General features: G+C 47.2%; 1 protein-coding gene across 2 annotated transcripts in view; it reads right to left on the reverse strand.

Annotated features, from left to right (window-relative positions):
* Eip74EF (Ecdysone-induced protein E74) overlaps positions 1-18,623 on the reverse strand; it is a 41,056-nt gene that overhangs the window by 13,549 nt on the left and 8,884 nt on the right. Inside the window, exon 1 of one of the 2 annotated variants that reach the window (XM_033382416.1) lies at positions 2,295-3,829. The exons of the other annotated variant lie outside the window; for it this stretch is intronic. Coding sequence (XP_033238307.1) covers positions 2,295-3,426 — 1,132 coding nt within the window. The 5' untranslated portion in view covers positions 3,427-3,829. Of the gene's footprint in view, positions 1-2,294; positions 3,830-18,623 lie in introns of those variants that run through there. 2 annotated transcript variants of the gene reach the window in all.

The following is an 18,623-nucleotide window of genomic DNA, read 5'->3' on the forward strand; positions in this document are numbered from 1 at the left end:
CCTCTTTTAGCTGCCTCTCTGCCACTGTGTGGGTGGATGGGTGGTGGTGATGGTTCTGCTGCCGCTGCTGCTGCTGCTGCTGTTGTTGTTGCCGCTTCTGTTGAAAGGCCCGCAAAGGTTGAAGGTAAGACTAAGAAAAGAAACCAAAACAAAAGCCCCACAAAATGAAGTCATGAGGAACGCACACACACACAGAGACACAATCGCAAACAGAGCGACGACACACACACACACAGATACGACAAGGGGCAAAAGAAAAAGGTTAAAATAAATAAATAAAAGATGAAAATGTTGTAAGCGGAAAATATATATCATCTAGGAATTTCTGTGAGAAAAATAAATCAAATAGAAACAAAACTCAAATAAAAGACAGACAGAGAGAGAGAGAGAGAGAGAGCGAGAGAAGAGACACTCCAATTTCAACAGAAGTTTCCATCTTGTGGAGCGGAAAGATGCCAAAATGGGGTGGGGGGGGATGGGCTGAAGGGGCGGGAGGGGAGATTAAATACAGGTGGGAACACAGTTCCAAATGATTGGGGATTTGCTAAGCGTTTGCATAAGTGATGTTGCCTAGGAGGGGTTCAAATCTTATTGGATTATCAACAGATGAATGGAATGGACTGGACTGCGAGTAAAACTATGCAATATATAAATATAAATTTGTATCTGAATACGACTGAGTACATGCATGCCTTCTATTGGAGAGGTTTTGTAACACATTAATTGCTTCTGGCACTTTTCGTTTTTCTGGATACCATTTAAAATGTGGCATCTCCCCCATCTGCAGTGCCCCATAAATCCTTCACCATCTTGCACTTTAGGGAGCTGTGAGCGAGAGGAGCATACATATTTCCGCCGGAGCGTACTAGAACTTTGGTCAAGAACTGCAATTGGCAGAAACATTTGCCTCTAGTCGGGTTCGTGTGTATCTCTGGAGCCACGGGGCTCTGGCCAAATCAAAGTAAAAGCTGCGTTGCAAAAAGCCAAAACCGAGGCAATCTCTGGGCCAGGCCAAGAGCAATAGGAGATATGGGGGGATCAGTGGGAATTGGGGGAGCCAGTAACTCTGCTAACTGCTGACGACGCCGACGACGACGACGACGACGACGCCCCGTGTAAAAGTCAAATAGAGGAAACAAGTTGTTGGTTGTAGGGTTACGAGCCAGGCCAGGCCATGTCCCATGGCACACACAAAGATAGTATATATACATATATATAAATGTATGTGCGTGTGAGTGGAAGGGGGGCGCTTTGGAGTATGTAGCAAGTGGCAGTCTCCCTCCTCTCCCCCCCGTACCCCTTCAAGTCATTTAGCAGTTAAGTTGGCAGAGCTTTGGCAGTTTTAGAGCAGCAGCAGCGGCAGCAGGAGCAGTAGCAGCGGGAGAGGGAGCGGAAAACTATTCCACACACACACACACACACACATGCACATGCACATGCATAGAGAGTGAGAGAGAGAGAGAGCGACATAGAGACAGAGAGTTTACAAAACTATAGCCAAATGCAGCCGAGAGAGAGACAGAGAGAGAGCTCCGCCATAGTTTTACACTCGCTTAAGCTGGATAGACCAGCTGCTGCTCTGCTCTGCTCTCTCTCTCTCTCTCTCTGCCCTCTTCCTCTGCCTCTGCCTGGCTCTCTGCTGTCTGCCTCTGCCTCTGCTGCCGCCAGCAAGCAATCAATAAAATTGTTGAGGTGGGTTAGGAAACTGTTACGAAGCCGTTGACGTAGACGCTGGGCGCTCGCTGCTGCTGCTGCCGCTGCTGCTGCTTAGGATTCAGATTCTGCTTTTGCTTCTTGTGCTTAGGCAGCGACGTCGCTGCGACGCCGGCGGAAATTGCGCTATTTTAAATAATGTTTATTTTGGCTTTTTCTTTATATTTTTTGTTTGTCTGCTGCCCCCCATCCGCCCCTGGATCGCCCCTTGCATTGTTTTTTTCGGCTATAAACATATTTTGTTGTTGCCAAATTGACATTTCATTTCACAATTATTGTCGGCCAGAGAGAGGCCTTCGAGGGGGGCGGCAGTGGGAGTAGGTGCCACGGAAGTGGCATGAAGTAAGCAAAACAGAAAGGAAACAAAAACAAATTTATTTGGATTAAGCATGTATTTCGAAAGGGAAGTGGAAAATAATCCCCCCCCGTGTACGGGATTTCCACAGAAATTCGAAATTAACCAAAATGAAAACTGCCAAAAATACATGGCTTTTCCGGAAACTAGAAGGCTCCCAAAGGTTAACTCATTTCGGAATAGAATAAGATTAGATTCCAGCCCCCGTGCCCTTTGTCACACTTACAGTATCGCTTCATCAAGCTCTTCTTGTAGGCCGCCGAACGCTCCGCCTTCCGCTCCGGCTTGAGGCGCATCCTCGCCCGCTCGCACTGGGCCGAATCGTCCGACTCCGTGCCGGAGTAGGTTCGTCCCCGCCGGCGACTGGCCGCAGAGGCGGCTGCTGCTGCATTAGCGGCGGCGCTGGTGGCGCTGCTCAGGGACAGATCCAGGGGCGAGTCGTAGCCGTCCTGGTACTGCTCGAGGAGCTCCTCGTCGTCTGCGTCCGCCTCGACATCCGCATCGGCCTCGGCCTCGTCCGCATCCTCGAGGGTCTCTTCGTCCTCGATGTCGCTCATGGGCTGCTGCTGGCTTTCCTCGGGATCCCTGTGCTGTGGCTGCGGCAGGAGCTGGGTTGCGGCGGCGGCCTGCACGTTGCTGGTAATGACGGAGCTCCGCTGGAGCTGCTGCTTGCGCTCCCACAGGATCTTGGAGACATCGTCCAGGGTGCTGCGAGTTTTGTCTGGGGAGGATTGGTGGTGCTGCTGCTGCCTCAGATGGTTGTACAGCACTTTGAACTCACGGCAGTCCGGTGCCAGAGATTCGGTCTCCTCCTCCTCCTCCTCATCCGCGGCGACGGCGACGGCGACCGCTGGGGCGCTGATCTCTTCTTGGGCTGGCGCTTGCTCCTGGGACTTGGCAGCGGACGCAGACGCAGACGCAGCTGGACTTGGACTTTGCCGCGCCGACCCTGACTCGGTATCATCTATGGCACCTGGTTCTGGTTCCCGTTCCTGCTTCTCCAGCTTTACCAGCTTCTCTACCTCTTTCTCTGTTTTGGGCTCTTCCTGGCTGGCAGCCTCCTCCATGGGCTCCTCCGCCTCTGGGGTCTCGCCTGCTGCTGGCGGGGCCTCTGCTGGAGCTGGCACAGCTGCTGCCGCTGGTGATGCCACAGGCGTGGGCGTGGCCGAGGACAGTGACGAACTGGATGACGAAGAGGATGAGGAGGACGACGACGAAGAGGAGGATAATGACGAGGATAGGGATGAAGAGGAGGACAGCGAAGAGCTCGAACTGGAGCTCGAGACATTGGCTAGGGCTGCCGCCTGGCTGGCGAAATTGTGCGCCGTGGCAGCCACCAAATGTTGCACCATAATCATTTTGCACAACGCGTCGTATGCGTGACTTCTTCAAAAAAAATTGTTGCGTATACGCAGCGTGTTACACTTTAGACATGGTTTTTCCTGCGGGTTTCTGCCCAGCGGGTTTTTCCTCGTTCCCGTTTCTCTTTCCCACTCAAAAAAAAATCAAAAATTATTTAAACTATTCTTTAAAATTGCACTAAGACTGTTTTTTGCACTTTCGGTTCGTTGTTTGTGGGTTTTTTGTTTGTTGTTTGCTGTTTGCTGTTTATTTTTGTTTGTACCTTTTTTTTTTGTTTTGAGGTATTTTCAATTTTCAACTGCAAAAAAATATTCGGCTCTGATTTGCGTTTTTTTCACAGATTCTGGACGATTTTCTACAATGCGTATGTTTGACTAATTTTGGGGCACTGAGTGCCAGAGTTGCAGGGGCACCGCTGCTGTTGCCGGTGCGGCATAGACATAGAGAGACATTTCTATTGTTGCTGTTGCTGTTGCTGTTGCTGCTGTTGTTGCTGCTGTTGCTGTTGTTGTTGTGGGTAGTAGTAGGTTCTCTACTAAATATAACTCTATGTTGCACAAGTGCTCAGCACGCTTGGGGCATGACTCTGCGGTCTGTCTCTCTGTTTGCTTGTTGCTCGCTTTCTGGTGCTGCTGTTCGTCGCTTCTTGCCGCTTGCTTTGTGGGGGAGCTGCCGCGCGGCACGTCGTTTATCTCTTACGGTATCAGCGAAACTAAAATCTAAAGTCAGCACAAAAACCGCTGCCACTGTTTGTTGGTCGCAAACAACAAACGTCAACGTCAGCGTCAACGTCAGCGTCAACGTCAACGTCAGCGTCAGCGTCGGGATGGCGGCAACGGAGGCAGTGTTGTGTCTCGTCTCGCAAAAGCGCGCGCGCGCCCCACTCACTCACCAATACCCAAATACTGGGGGAGCCGAGCCCGAACCCCAAGACGAGCACGAGTAACACGAGCACGAACACGAACACGCACAGCCAAGGCACACGCACACGCACACGCACATGCAGGTGTAAAAGGCAGACAGAAATGAGCAAAGCAATCGGCGAATGGGGCTCTGAATGGGGCTCGCTCGCTCGACTCGCGCCGACTGAATGTTGTTGGAGCTTCTGTCGGTCGCTGTTGCTATCTCTGCTGTTGCTGCTGTTGCCGTTGCCGTTGCCGCTGCTGCTGCTGCTGCTGCTGTCTGTGTTGACTGCTCGGCTGTGCCCCGCTCTGGTGTGCTCTGTTGGCTGCGCCAAGTATTGCGAAAACATTGCGAGAGTGTAAAATGGCAAACAAACGTAATAGCGAGAGAGCGAAAATGTTTGGCGCTCGCTGCTGCTGCTGCTGCTGTTCCTCCTCTTCCTTCTACATCTACTTCTACTGCTCCTCCTCCTCCACCTCCTCCTCTTTTGCTTCATCTGGTCTTCGCTACTCCTGCTCCTCCTCCTCCGCCTCCACCTCCGCCTCCAAGTCCGCCTTCTCCTGCTATGTTTCTTCTGGTGCTGTTGCACCTACTTGTTTGCTCAGTTGTGTGCGTGTGCATGTTTGGTGGGGATTTAGTGTGCCACATGCACATTTACATGCAATTCTCGCGGGGTTCCGTTTGGTTAGCAGCCGATGGGGGGACCCTAGAGAAGATTTCTTCAATTCCCTCATTGCCCCACAAGAAACAAGAAACAGGCATGAAATCCCTGTGGAATGATCACTTCACATCCACAGAGATCCACAGAGATCCACAGACAAAACACGATCCACAACAATCACAAGCACGACCCAGACCCAGTGCTCTCCTCCACAGCCCACCGCCCCCCCATGGGAAGAGAGGATGGCAGCACTGCGGCTCTCCAAATGGGTCAGACAACGACTTCAAAAGGGCTAAACGATCATCTGGTCGGTGGCCAGAGCAGGACGAGACGGGAGGCAGAGAGCAGGAGCATGTTTGGCAAGAGCATTCGGCGCTGACGTCGCTGCCACTGCCGATGCTGATGCTGGTGCTGCTGCTGCTTCTGCTGCTGCTGCTGCAATCGGCACGATTATGACTCAATGCAAGTGTATGTACGGCTGTGTGTGAGAATGAGAGAGCGTTCGCATTCGCGTTCGCGTTCGCGTTCGTGCGCTCTCTCTGTGTGTGACGATGGCAGTGGAGCAAATTTTCACTTTCCGTTTGTTTAGTGCTGTTTCTGGATGACGACGGTTGGGGGAGGGGAGGGCCGGGATTGGACGGCCTTTCCATTTACTTTGCCGATTGCGATTGCAAGCGTGTGAGCGGGAGGGAAGCTCTCAGTTTCGGCTCTCTTCGCGGCTGCTGCTGTTCTCTCTCACGGCATATAATGTATGTTGCAAATAAAGGAAGCAGAGCGCAAGTAGACGACGACGACGACGACGACAAGTAGAAGAAGAAGAAGAAGAAGCAGAAGCGGCAGCAGCAGCAGCAGCAGAGGCGACAGAGCTGTGGCGGCGGCAGAAGGAAGAGTTTTGTTTTTAGAAACAGCGCCAGGGGGGGGCGTGTGGGCGGTAGTGGGTGGGCTAGGGGTTCGAGGGGGTGTGTTAAAGAAGAACCTAAATGAGGCGACGCCGACACAGACATACTTTTGCCATAGCTCTTTGTGTGTGTGTGTGTGTTTGCCTGTCTGTGTGTGAAATGAGTCCAATGTACCGACAACTGTCAAAGCGGGGAAACAGAAGCACCACGAGAGGGGGGTTGGGGGGAATGGGGAATGGTAAGCAGCAAGAGGTGGATCAGGAGTGGCTCGGAGGGATGGGCTGTATAGAATGGACCTCTCGGGGACATGCTTAGGGTTTGGTTGCCGCCGACGGCTCCCTTACCAAGCCAAGCCGAACCCGAACCCGAACCCCAACCCGAAGAAGGAGTAGTAGAAGAACAGACAGAGAAGCAGAAGGAGAACGAAAGCGAGGAAGACCAACAGCTACAGAGAAGGAGAAGAAGGAGAAGAAGAAGAAGAAGAAGAAGAAAGACAGCGAGGAGGGGGCCCGCAGAGTGAGAGGGAGGTCGGTCTCGCCCAAAAGGGGGCCGCAGACAGACAGTCGTAAAGAATTTGTTGAAGAGGAAGCGCATTAGGTGGTTCTCGTCTCCGATTCGGTCTCTCTCTGTGTGTGGATGTTTGTGTGTGTTTGCTGGAAGCTTCGACACACAGCTCCTTGACTCCTGCGGGCTTTAGAAGTACGAGAAGGAGACGTCGACTGTGTAGTCGATTCATGTTTCAACAGAAGTCATTGAACAGCCAACGACAAAGCTGCACAGTGGTTGCAATTCTAATCGCAAATCTTTATAGATCCAATGATAGCATTATCCATTATATCCGAAGGTTTGTTTGCCGACAACGACAGAGGAACTCAATCCACGGTCGTTCATTCAGTTTTTCCTCTCTAAGCAATATCTTTTATAAATCCATTGATTAAAGACAAGAAAATATGTACAAATTATGCCCTATAGCATTCCCTCACTTATTTCTATAGTGCGGATCTTCCTGGCCCCACTGTACATAAGCTAAGTCTACAACAAAAGAGCCCGACGCCACCTACTCTGCCCAGCGGCTCACCCCTCCCTCCGGCCACAGAGGGCCAGACACACGGACGATGGGCAAGGAGGATGTCGGAAATGTAGAAGCAGGGCAACAGTTTGGGGTTTCGGGTATTGCTTACAGCCAGCCCCTCTGCTCCCTGTGCTCCCTCTGCTTCGACTCTGCCATTCCAGTTCCACTTCCATTTCCATTACCTCTGCCGCTCTTCCGACAGAACCATAACAGTAACAACAAAATTGTATATTGAACGCAGCGTCATCCAGGGGCAGGGCAGAGCAGAGGAGCAGCAGCAGAAGCAGCAGCAGCAGCAGCAGCGACGGCGAGACACAAAAAATTTCGGTATAAACAGCAGTGAATGACCTCATATCATCTAATACACGCGCCATGCACTCAAACCCCCAGTCGCAGTACCGCGTCCCAAAATCGCAGCAGCAGTCCCCCGTAAATTTGTCGCATCGACTAACCGACTAACCGACCGACTGCCTCAATTGCCTGACTGACTGATTGACAAACCTGGAGACTGTAGAGTGGCGAGGGAGCCAAAGCTGAAGCTGGAGCTGTGGCTGGAGCGGAGACAGAAGCAGAAGCAGAATCAAAAGCAGAATCAGAATCAGAATCACAATCGCAATTTCCACTTCCCTTCCCTTCTTTTCTCGATTACGATGGCAACGACGGACGACAAGGCGACAAAACTGTGTGATACCCTCTAAAGGGGGTACTTCAGGCCGGGCCTAGCTGGGCAGAAAGCATTTCCTCTCTTTCTATATGTACAAGCGAATCTATGAATACAAATGGAGCATACATTGGATCATTTTCACTATATGTATATCATTGGAAGATTCTACCCGCAAGGGGTACCTACAGCCTCGGTCTTCAAAAGCTAGACTTTCTTCCTTTCTTGTTGGTTTTGCCGTTTTTGTGCTGTGTTCTTCTTCTCTTTCACGCCAAAAGCAGAAGTCGAAGTGAGAGTGGGGGTGTTGGAGTCGGAGTCGGAGTCGGAGAAGGAGAGCAGACTTTGTAATTGTTACGGCTTCGATGATGGGTGGGTGGGGGGTGTACTAAGGGAGGGACTAAGCGAGGGAGTGTTAGGGAATCTCTTTGTTCCACGCTCGTAATCTTTTGCCGAAAAAAAAAACACTCCTCGTCGTATAGTTTCTTTGTCTCTCTCCTAGCAATGGGTGCACGGCTGGGGGTACGAGAGGCAGGGGAATAGACTTTGATGGGTTAAACGAGCGACATTTATAATGTCTCGGAATTGATGATTGCGACTTTGATGCTTGACGAGATTAGGAAGATACCGCAGCAGCAGCAGCCTGATAGATATCGGGTATCAACTGCAAATTCGTGACCTGTTGGCGCACAGATCTTTAAGGTTGATTTTACGCTCAAATTAATGGGAAACTTTATGCGATTTACAATGTTCGTAAGAGGTTTCGGTATTACAGTCGTTCTAACCGATGATTCAGTGGTTAAAAGTGGAGGGGAAAATCAATTAAAAATGTGTGGAATATAGCATTTAGAATCATATCAAGGATTGCTCACTTTATATGGCTATTGGGAAAGGAAAACTGGTGTGGCGACAAATCCCTAACAATTAATGAAGAAAATTAAGCTTAAACTTTTATTTTGTGAGTTTTTTAATCTTTATAAGTCTTTAGATCCCAGATGGCAACCCTCAGATCACTCCCACAAGATGACTTTTCTTGGCTTCAGTCTTTGGAGAAGAGTCTTTTCAATATCGCCATAAAGAAGCGCAAGAAAACCTCTACAATCTTCTCCAATTCTCTGCCGTAAACTTCAGGAAGTTTCCAGAGGTGTGCGATGCAGAAGAGAGCGACACATGTTCACATGACATTCACCTTTCGGGCCGCAAATGAAAGCAAAAAAAGTCGAAAACATGCATATCTGTCCGTTCAGCTGTTTTCCATTAGCTCTGGGCCGAAACCTTCGCTTCGGCAGCCGCCAGCTTCAATTGTTTCCCCATTTCCAGCCAACAAGAGCAGCAAAAAGAGTGCGGCTCAAATGCACTTGACCATCAGATGAGGAAAATCCAAAAAAAGAGACACACAGACAGTAGATTGGTTGACTGCCTCGTTTTTTGGGGGCAGCGACAACGTTGCGTATGAGTGATTTGCTTGTTCGTTTTGCATGTAACGCGGCCAATTACAAGTGTCCAATTATTCTAGAGCCAGTCCCCCCTCCGCGAAACCCAGAACCCAGAAGCCGGAACCTTGACCGCGACTTATGGCCAAATGCACACAAGTTCTTAGCGTGTTATTGAGATGACGTAAAAAATCAAGCAGCTTGGGGGGAAATCTTAAGCAAAAAGAGCAAAGTGCAAGCATTTAGTTTAGCATGATTAAGAATTATGATGATGAATAAGTTTTTGCCCCTGCGGCTGCTGATGTTGGCAACTTTTTTGTCAGCCAATGTCAATGATAAGATACTACGAATACGAATACGAGTACGAGTACCAGTCAGTGGCAGACCCACTGTATCTGGCTTTCTGTCTGTCACTGCCAATGACGAGAGCCAAGAGATTGTTGTCTTGTCTTGTCTTGTCTTCGGCTAAAACAAACAACAAAAATAAAAGAGGAATAGAGGAGTCTGGGGAGGAGTACTGGCGGGTACTATGTCCAAAATCCTAGACAATGACATCGCTGCGGCGACTCAACTTTTATGCGTTTTAATTAAACGAAATCGAAAGCTACACAGACGGGAGATGGCGATGGAGATGGCGTTGGAGATGGAGATGGGGAGAAGCTAAAGGGAAATTGCTGATTGTGCTGCATGCAACATGATTCCGCGCTGCCGCTGCCGCTGCCACTGGCACTGGCTGTGCTCTTGGCCATTGAATTTACTGCTTTGCTGCTCATTTGACCACAAGAAAAACCACTTGCACTTGACAACGAAAATGGTAGCAGTGGAAAAACTCGTCGCTGTGTCGCCGCGCACACAACAATGGCATTCATCCTACATTTTGGCCCGAAAACAAGTTGCTCATACGCCCCATTGGCATTGTTTCGCTTTTCCTTTCTTTGAGCCACTGCTGCCACTCTGCCGCTGCCTCCTTTCCACCCTGTTGCGGCTGCTGCTGCTACTTCTGTTGCTGTTGCCGCTATTGCTGCTGCTGCTGCTGCTGCTGCACTTGCACTTTCTTTTTGCATTATGGTCTGGGGAAAAACTTTCGATTTTCTCGCATAAAAAAAAAAAAAAAACAAAAAACAACAGCTACAAAAATATTTTTCTCGCTTGCAAAGAAAAAGAAAATGAAAGCGAAAATGCGAAATGAAAATGCGAAAAACCCAGGGAGAGAGGGGCTCGAGTGAAGGAGAGATGTGTGTTAGTTGGCTTACACTTCCATTTGATGTCCGTCTTGGCCGTCCTGGCCGTCTTGGCCGTCTTGGCCGTCTTGGGACCTGCACCGTCAATTGAGCTAAATGGCAGTGCAACAGCTACAGCAATGAAACAGTCACCACAACAGCAACAGCAACATAGTTGGCCATTAGATTTGATGTGCCCACTGTCCAACACAACACCATGGAGTACATGGCCAAGTCATCGAGACAGGCCCTCGGGGCCCCTGGCTCCATGAATATGAATGAGGGATAGATACTCGTAGAAGTTAGCTCTGATGGAGGTTCTTAAGATGGCAATCCACTCAAGAGATTGAACTAGCAGAATCTAGGGGTTGCCAGGAGAGTGAGAGAGAAATGTTGGTTCTTCAAGGCAGCAGATCTTTGGGTTTTCCAATCACCTAGCTACCTTATATGCACCTATTTGTTACTGATTGGAGGGCTGTTCGACAAACACCCTTTAAAAGTATCCAAGATACGAGAGACTCGCAATTTCTACGAGTATCTGCCCATGGAACCACATCTCTACCAGCTGTACGACTCAGCCAATTAGCAGCAGCAGTGCAGTAGCCATGGCAACAACAAGCACAGCAGCTGTGAAAGAAACCCCCATGATCTGGCCAGGTTGGATGACCAATAGACTACAGCGATGGCCGGCAATCGCTGCAGTCGCATTTGTATGCAGCGCCATGCGACCGGCCGTCCATTCATAATGAAAGTGAATTTCGCATAGTTTTTCCTCGGCTTCCAGCTGGATCTGTGTGGAGGGGCCCAAGCATCGATCTGCGGCCAATTTCTAATGCACCCTCCTCGTGGCCAAAACCAGTTGCCGTGCCGTTCCGTGCCGTGCCGTGCCGTGGTCGTGGTCGTGTCTGGCATCGAGCCGGGCCAAGTAAAAGTAAAAAGTATCTCAGTAGGCCGCTTTTGGCATCGTTCGCCTTGGTATCCGATGGTATCGTATAGCTGCTGTGCTGCTGTGCCTCAGTGCTACAGTGCTGTGGTACGAGTACCACTGACTGACTAACTGACTTCTTGGTCATGCAACGTGCCCGAGGAAAAGCCAACAGCCAACAGCCAAAAGCGAAAATCGAAAAGAAAACGCAGCCAGAGATCTGCCCCGCATGGGCCCACATGTGGCTGGATGGCCGGCCAGCAGTTTCACATTCGTTTTCTGCTGTTTTCTTTGACTTTTATTTCATTTTTTTGGCACCAAAACATTTGCCTACAATTCGCAGCGCGCAACGTGCAACGTGCAACGAGCAACGTGCACCGGTCCCAGGCCGGAAAGTATTTATTTTAATTAACGAATCGCGTTGGAGTGGCCGAGAGTTGCTTTTGGAAAATCGTTGCCGAAGTGCTTGCCGATTTTCATTTGATTTCCGAAAGACATTAATTTTACATTTTACTTTCCCTCTCTCTCTCTCGAGCCGCGATCTGAACCATCATTCCATCTGATGATCCTGATGCAGGTGCAGGTGCTGAGAGGGGGATTTGGGGTTGGTTTTAGGAGAGATCCGACATTGATTGGTTGTGGAAGAGGGGGAAATCTTTATCCCATTATCAAAGCTTCCGAAAATGTACCTCACATTCCAAAAGCATCTATCTATCTGCACCTTCATTTGTTTTGACGTTTAAATGAATCCAAAAATATTTTTAAATCTTCCCAAAAGAAGAAGAAAAGATTTCCAACATCTTTCGATTCTTTCCAACTGTATCCACAACCGTATTAAATCTGTATCTTTACATGAGAAATGCATCTGTGTATATTGATACCTCTGTCCACATCTCATTGTCCTGTATCTGTAACCTTTAAGTGTATCTTTAGACTGAGAAAATGTATCGTTGCACTTCCCCAATGTGTCTGTACACCTCTTGATAGTATTTTGCCGCTTCCCAAAAGGTATCTCTTGCCATCTAAGTGCATCGCTAGCCTCATAAAATGTATCTACACCCACACATTAAGTAAATGTATCTCTCTCGCTATAGTTCGCCACCCTTCTAATCCGTATTCCCATCCCATTGCTCATTTGTATCTAATGTTCATTGAAATTCAATGGAAACATTTCTCGACGTCTCTTTCTCTATCTGTCTCGCTCTCTATCGGCGCTGTCTTTCCCCCCTTTCAGTGTCAGTCTCTCGCGGACGGACTAAAGTTGATTAAACTGCACAATGACAAGCGACAACAACAACGATTTTCAAGTTCAGGCTATTGTGAATCCGTAAGATACAAACGCTAATTCAAACGAGCATTTCAACTGGAAAATTCCCAAAAAACAAACAACAACAATAACAGAAAAAACAAAAATGCAGCAGCAGTAGCAACATACTGAACAGCATATTTATGTATAATCAGAAAGCAGTCATGCAACACAAGAAACAACGATTTACAAGCAGAAAATTTACAACAAAAATGTATCGAAGTCTTTACCTATCACAAAGTATTACAACAACAAAGCCATCAACAACATTACAAGAACAAAAATCTATAAAAAATTAGCAGAAAACAAATATTTACAACAACAAGAACTAAGAACAATCTATGACAGCAATCTACAACAACAACAAAAGCACAGCGATTTTCTCCAACAAAAATGTAAAGAAAATCAACAATCAACAACAATTTTCAAAAACGTACAACAACAGCTACAAAATCTTCAACAACAATAAAAAAAAAATCTACAACATAAATCCCGAAGATTCTCACACTTTTTCAAACGTCGCATTGTGGGATGGAAATCATATTGTTTAATAAAACTATTAACTAAAAGTGGAAAAAAACTAACAAACAAAAAAACAAATGCAAAATGTAGCTCCTCTTCTTCTTTAGTCCGTTGATGTTGATGTTGTTGATTTTCATGTTGCTGTTGTTGCATTTGCCTTTCGTGCGTTTTCATTTTCGTTTTGGTTTTTCAGTCTGTTGCTGTTGTTGTTGTTTGTTTACGTGTTTTATTGAAAAAGATTTTCAATGCCATTATAATGCACACACACACGCACATTTACATGCACCTCTAGCTGTGTCTCTGTGTGTGTTCGTATCTGTGTCTGTTGTAAATGCAAGCAAAGCAAACGTCCGTCTAACTGTACGACCGTCAACCGTAGTCATTGGGCCAGAGAGACGTTAGAGGCATTGCCTCGTCGAATGGTTCGGTGGGGGGGTGGTGGGCGGGGAGGGTGAGGACGACGAGCATGACGATGACTGCGGCAGCGCAGCAAACAGTAGCAGCGACAGCGACAGCGACTGCAACGCCAACTGCAGCAGCTTATCCGCTCGACGCTGTGCCAGTACCTTCCACAATAAACGTTAGCTGAATAGAGGAAATAAAGGGAGGGCTACCATAGGCTTGGATTCGGGTGGACATATCCAAAAAGGGTTCCTTTGACTGTCTGGGTGCATATGAAGCCCATAAAATGTATGTAAAATGCGAGAAAATTCATATTTTCCGAATATATCCTGAATTAGCTGAATACAGAATGCTAGAATGTATCTTTAGACATTTCTAATCCAAAACTATATATATACATATACATACATCATATAAACTTCATATATCTACGAATATCACAAGATTCAATAGATTTTCAATGACATCAAAACGAACTTTCTTCGATCATAAGATATGCATTCAATGATCAATCTTAAGATATATTCTTTAAGATTAAAGTACTTCTGAATAATATGGCAAGTGAAATGGCGGCTGTATGCTCTATTTTGGGACCTTTCCCATAATTCTCAATCATCTATAATAGACTTTTCCAGAACACACCCACACCTTTCCGAGCCACACCTCATACTCCCATCGCACCTTATTAATATTGTGGCAAAGGAAAGTTTTTGCACCGACATGGATGGCCAGCAAATTGATCGTGCAATAATTACTGCATAGCTGCAAGTTGCCAGTTGCAAGTTGCAAGTTGTATGTTTTTGCTGTGGCAGGCTAGTAGTTGCTGCTACAGATGATGATGAAGTTGTTGCTGCTGCAAATGGAAAGCAACGAGAGGGAAAGTGTTGCCAGTTGGCAGTTTTCATTTTCCATGGCATGCTGCTAATAATACCAATCATAATGCCTCATAATAGACACACTGACATTGAAACGGGCCAGAAGGAGGAGTGCCAGGGGCAGAGACAGAGCCACAGACAGAGCAGAGTCAGAGCCAGAGGCAGAGGCAGAGGCATCAGCAGAGGCATCGGCAAAAGGTGGAGCTGGGGACAGACAGTGTCTGCTGCCAACACGGTAGCCCAAGTGAGATCGATTGGCATCGTCGATCAAAGCCAGCAGAGGCCGAACAGAGGCAGAAAACGGCAAACGGCAACGTCAAATATTGCATTTGCAAACTGCACAACGGCTGCGGCTTCGGCTGCGGCAGCGGCTGTGGCAGCGGCAGCGGCTACGTCGACGACTGCAACGACATTCAACTGATAGAAGTCAAAGTTCTGAGAGAAGGCGACAGATAACACGTCACTTGACTCGAATGGGGACATGGACAACATGCGTGCTGCCCCCCAGCCCCCAGTTCTCCCCCCCTTCCGTTCAGCAGAGCAGCAACTAAAACTACAACCACAGCAACAGCAACAACAGCAACAACAGCAACAACAGCAACAGCAACTGCTACAGCAAAAGCAACAGCAACAACGACAAGTCCGGCACTCGCCGCTGCCACTCGAGAGTCGACATGAATTGTCGTTAGCTTCGCTCTTACCCCACGGGGCAGTTCATGGAGGTTCTAGTGAGGTTCCCCCGCAGCACCGCAGCACCGCAGCCCCGCAGCACCCCAGCAGCACAGCACCCCTTTGGTTCTACTGGCCTGGCCCCCACATCCATCCTCTCACTCTATGGGTTTTGTCTCCCTGCTCAGCCATTCTCTCAGGTCTCTGCTTGATTTCGTTGTGTTTCTCAGTTGAGCAGATACCCTGCCACGGGGATACCACGATTTGTCTGAGGTGTTTGCAACGCAGAGCAAGAAACATTTGAGTTATGTTCTACGATCACCATAGCGTCGTCATAGTGGAAGTCTCTTAATAGTGGAATATCAATTGGGAAGTGTATATCAGATTCTGGTCTGGTGCTGGAGCCAGCTTGCCTTTCTCATTTTTATTTGTTAGAATTTTGCGCATATCGAACGGCTGTGTCTGTTGCTGTTGCCACTGAATGTTGCAACGGGGCTGCCGCTACCGCTGCTGCTACCTCTGGTGGATCGATTCATGGGAATCGATGGACGGCGGGTGGAGGTGGAGGATGGAGCATGGAGGATGGAGGTGAGGCGTCTCTCTCTCTCTCGGTTAGGCGGCGTTTATGGACGTTTGTCTGTCGTTGTGGCAGCACAAAAAAAAACACATTTTTTTCAATTGAAATTGTTTGCTGTTGCTCCGGGTTCTGGTTCTGGGTTTCGTTTCGTTCAACATATATATTTTTTTTATTTTGCTTTTTTCAGTTTGTTTTGTTTAGTTTTATTCGAAATTGCCACTGCGTTGCAGTTGCAGTTGAAAGCCAATTGTAGTGGTTGTTGTTGCTTTTGGCGTGCATTTGAAAGCCAATGTCTCTGCTAGACGGCGATTGGCAAGGGTAACGGGTGCTTTAGGGGGTGAACAAACCCCCAAGATGTCCTAGAGCGCCACTAAAGGTTGTTGAATTGTTGAAAATATATGGAAATTTCAACGGGGCCGTAACCTATACATCCACACAAGCTATCCCTCACAATGTATCATCTGTGACATAGTTTCTAGATCTTGGTCTTTGGTTTTTATGTGCCAGAAGGACCCCTTCTTCGAGGGCTCTGCAGAGAGTATGAATTCCTTCTTATAGCTGGCCTGGCATTCACTCAATGATTCCCCATTTTATTCCTTTAAAGTTAACCCATTCTTTTCCTAAGCGGTTTCTTTTATTATCATCCCATTCCATTGCATCAATCAAAACGCACTTACAGCCATCAAATTCGAGAACATATATCACCTCCATAATTGCTGCATTTAACGCTGATCACTTGCCCAGAGGCACCCTGTACGGAGGCAACTAACGCACAATTACCCACAGACACAAAATGCATGCCAAGAGACGGACGGACATACCTCACAGATACAGATACAGATACAGATACAGATACAGAAACAGATACGTGTACTTGTGTATAGTCGTATATAGAAGCACATTGAATGCATTTTATTTGCTTAGGCATATTTTTAATTTGCGAGGAAGGAGAACAAATAATGAGTGCCACACGAAATGGCACAGAGAGGAACAGAGACAGAGAGAGTGAGGGAAAAAAAACAGAAGCAACGAGAGAACAACAACGAAACGAAACGAAACGAGCGAAGAACGAAACGAAACGATACGAACGAATGCGACTACACCCGATTGCGAGTACTCGTACTCGTACTCGTAATAATAGCAACAAAATTTTCCTTTTCTAGGTCTAGGCCAGATGCACAATTACATTCTAAAATATGCACACAGCTGTACATATATATGTAGCAATATGTATACGTATATAGTATGGAGGTATCCAAGTGTTTGTGGGTAAAGGGGAAAAGCACAAGAACAGGCACAAGCACAGCCACAAGCACAAGCAGCAGGTCCCAGAACCAGGTCCGGCTTGGAGCAACCCAACAGGTAACTCTGAATGGCAGTACTCTTAGATACTCTGTATAGGGCCTCAACCACCCATTCAACCATTCATCTGTTCGGGGGAATATATAATGCGATCCACCTGATTATTCCAACACGAAACGAGACACTGCAGCAGTCAGCAGGCAGCAGGCAGCACGAGAGACTTGGCTTAGTCTCATTCTCAGTTCCTGCAACCTATAAATATTAATCTATATATGTATGTATGTATGTATGTATTTAGATACATTCGTTTATATATATGTATACATTATAGATGCACAAGCTGTAGTCACAGACATCCGCCTAATATTTTCTGCATTTGCAGTTGCCGTTGGCATTGCAGTTCTTAATGTTGTTGCATATGTATGGCTGTATGGTTGCATGTTGTTGCAGTTGCAGATGTTGTTTGTTGCCGATGCGATGTGATGTGATGTGATGTTGTTCTTGCGAGCCTCTTACGCATACAATTTTTCGCTTTCGTTTTTCACGTTTCTGTTTATTCGTTTTGAAGGACAAGCCCCATGTGCCCCATGTCTAGTGCGAATGCGCGTATGTGTCGATGTGTCGATGTGTCTGGGTGTCGATCTGAATACCGAGCTGCAACAAGCAGCAGCAACAACATCAGCATCATTACGAGTACATATGTATGTATGCATCTATTTACACTTCGCATAATGGGCACGCACATGGGGCTGAGATTCCTTAACGCCTAACATTCAGTTCTGTGGAATGATAATGACTTCTTTCTGGGGGAATGGCCCCACAAAAATGCATCTCAAGGATTATGCAACTGGTGAAGGGTACTGGTTCTTGTAGGTCGCCCCAGTAAATCCACCCGGATTCAAATATGCAATCAAAGCTGGTCTGGCACGATATGTCCTTCTCTACCATACCATCTCACTCTTTTCGCATCAGACTTTTCTAGAAATTACACATTCACAAGTTGATCTTTTCAATAATTAATCGATAGATAATTGAAAAATATAGATGCTGTTGCCACTTATCGATGAGTTTCACTTTTATCGATGCAATTGAATAAGGAATAAGGAATAAGGAATAAGGAATAAGGAAAGATACATCGAATAATCGGGCTATAGAATCTATAGACATGTGTATACGGAGAATCTAAATTTAGTTAGAGGTCCTCCTATTCTTGTATTGATTGATTGTTGTAATTATCGATCTTAAGGATCATAATTATCGATATATCATGCCTTTTTTCGTATCTTTTTAACGCTATAATTGTAAATGTTAAATGTTTTCATATGCACATAAATTGCACTACATTCGAGAAACCACACATCCAATTAGTCTTTTTGCATCTCTGACACACATACGAAAGTGCGCCAGCTTTTCCGCTCATTTTCCCCATTTCCCGACAAACGCAATTTCCATTTCGCTAAACAGTGAGGGAGGGAGGGAGGAAGAGAGAGAGAGAGAGAGAGAGGAAGGGAGATGTCTGTCTATCTATCATGCATATCCGTTTCCACAGATATGCATAGATATTCGTACTACCTCTAGAGATCTGTGTGTGTGTGTGTGTGTGTGTGTGTGTCGGCACGATCTAAAAGAAGGCTAGACGTGGCACCAGATGACGGATTATGCCCCAAAGAGGCTGTGCGCTGAGAGTGGGTGTGGGGCGTGGGGCTTGGGTCTAGAGGGGGTTGCATTCGCATTTGCATTTGCCTGACAGAAGGAAGCTAATTAGGGGC

This window comes from Drosophila pseudoobscura, chromosome X (assembly GCF_009870125.1).
Source record: "Drosophila pseudoobscura strain MV-25-SWS-2005 chromosome X, UCI_Dpse_MV25, whole genome shotgun sequence".
NCBI classification, from domain to species: Eukaryota; Metazoa; Arthropoda; class Insecta; order Diptera; family Drosophilidae; genus Drosophila; species Drosophila pseudoobscura.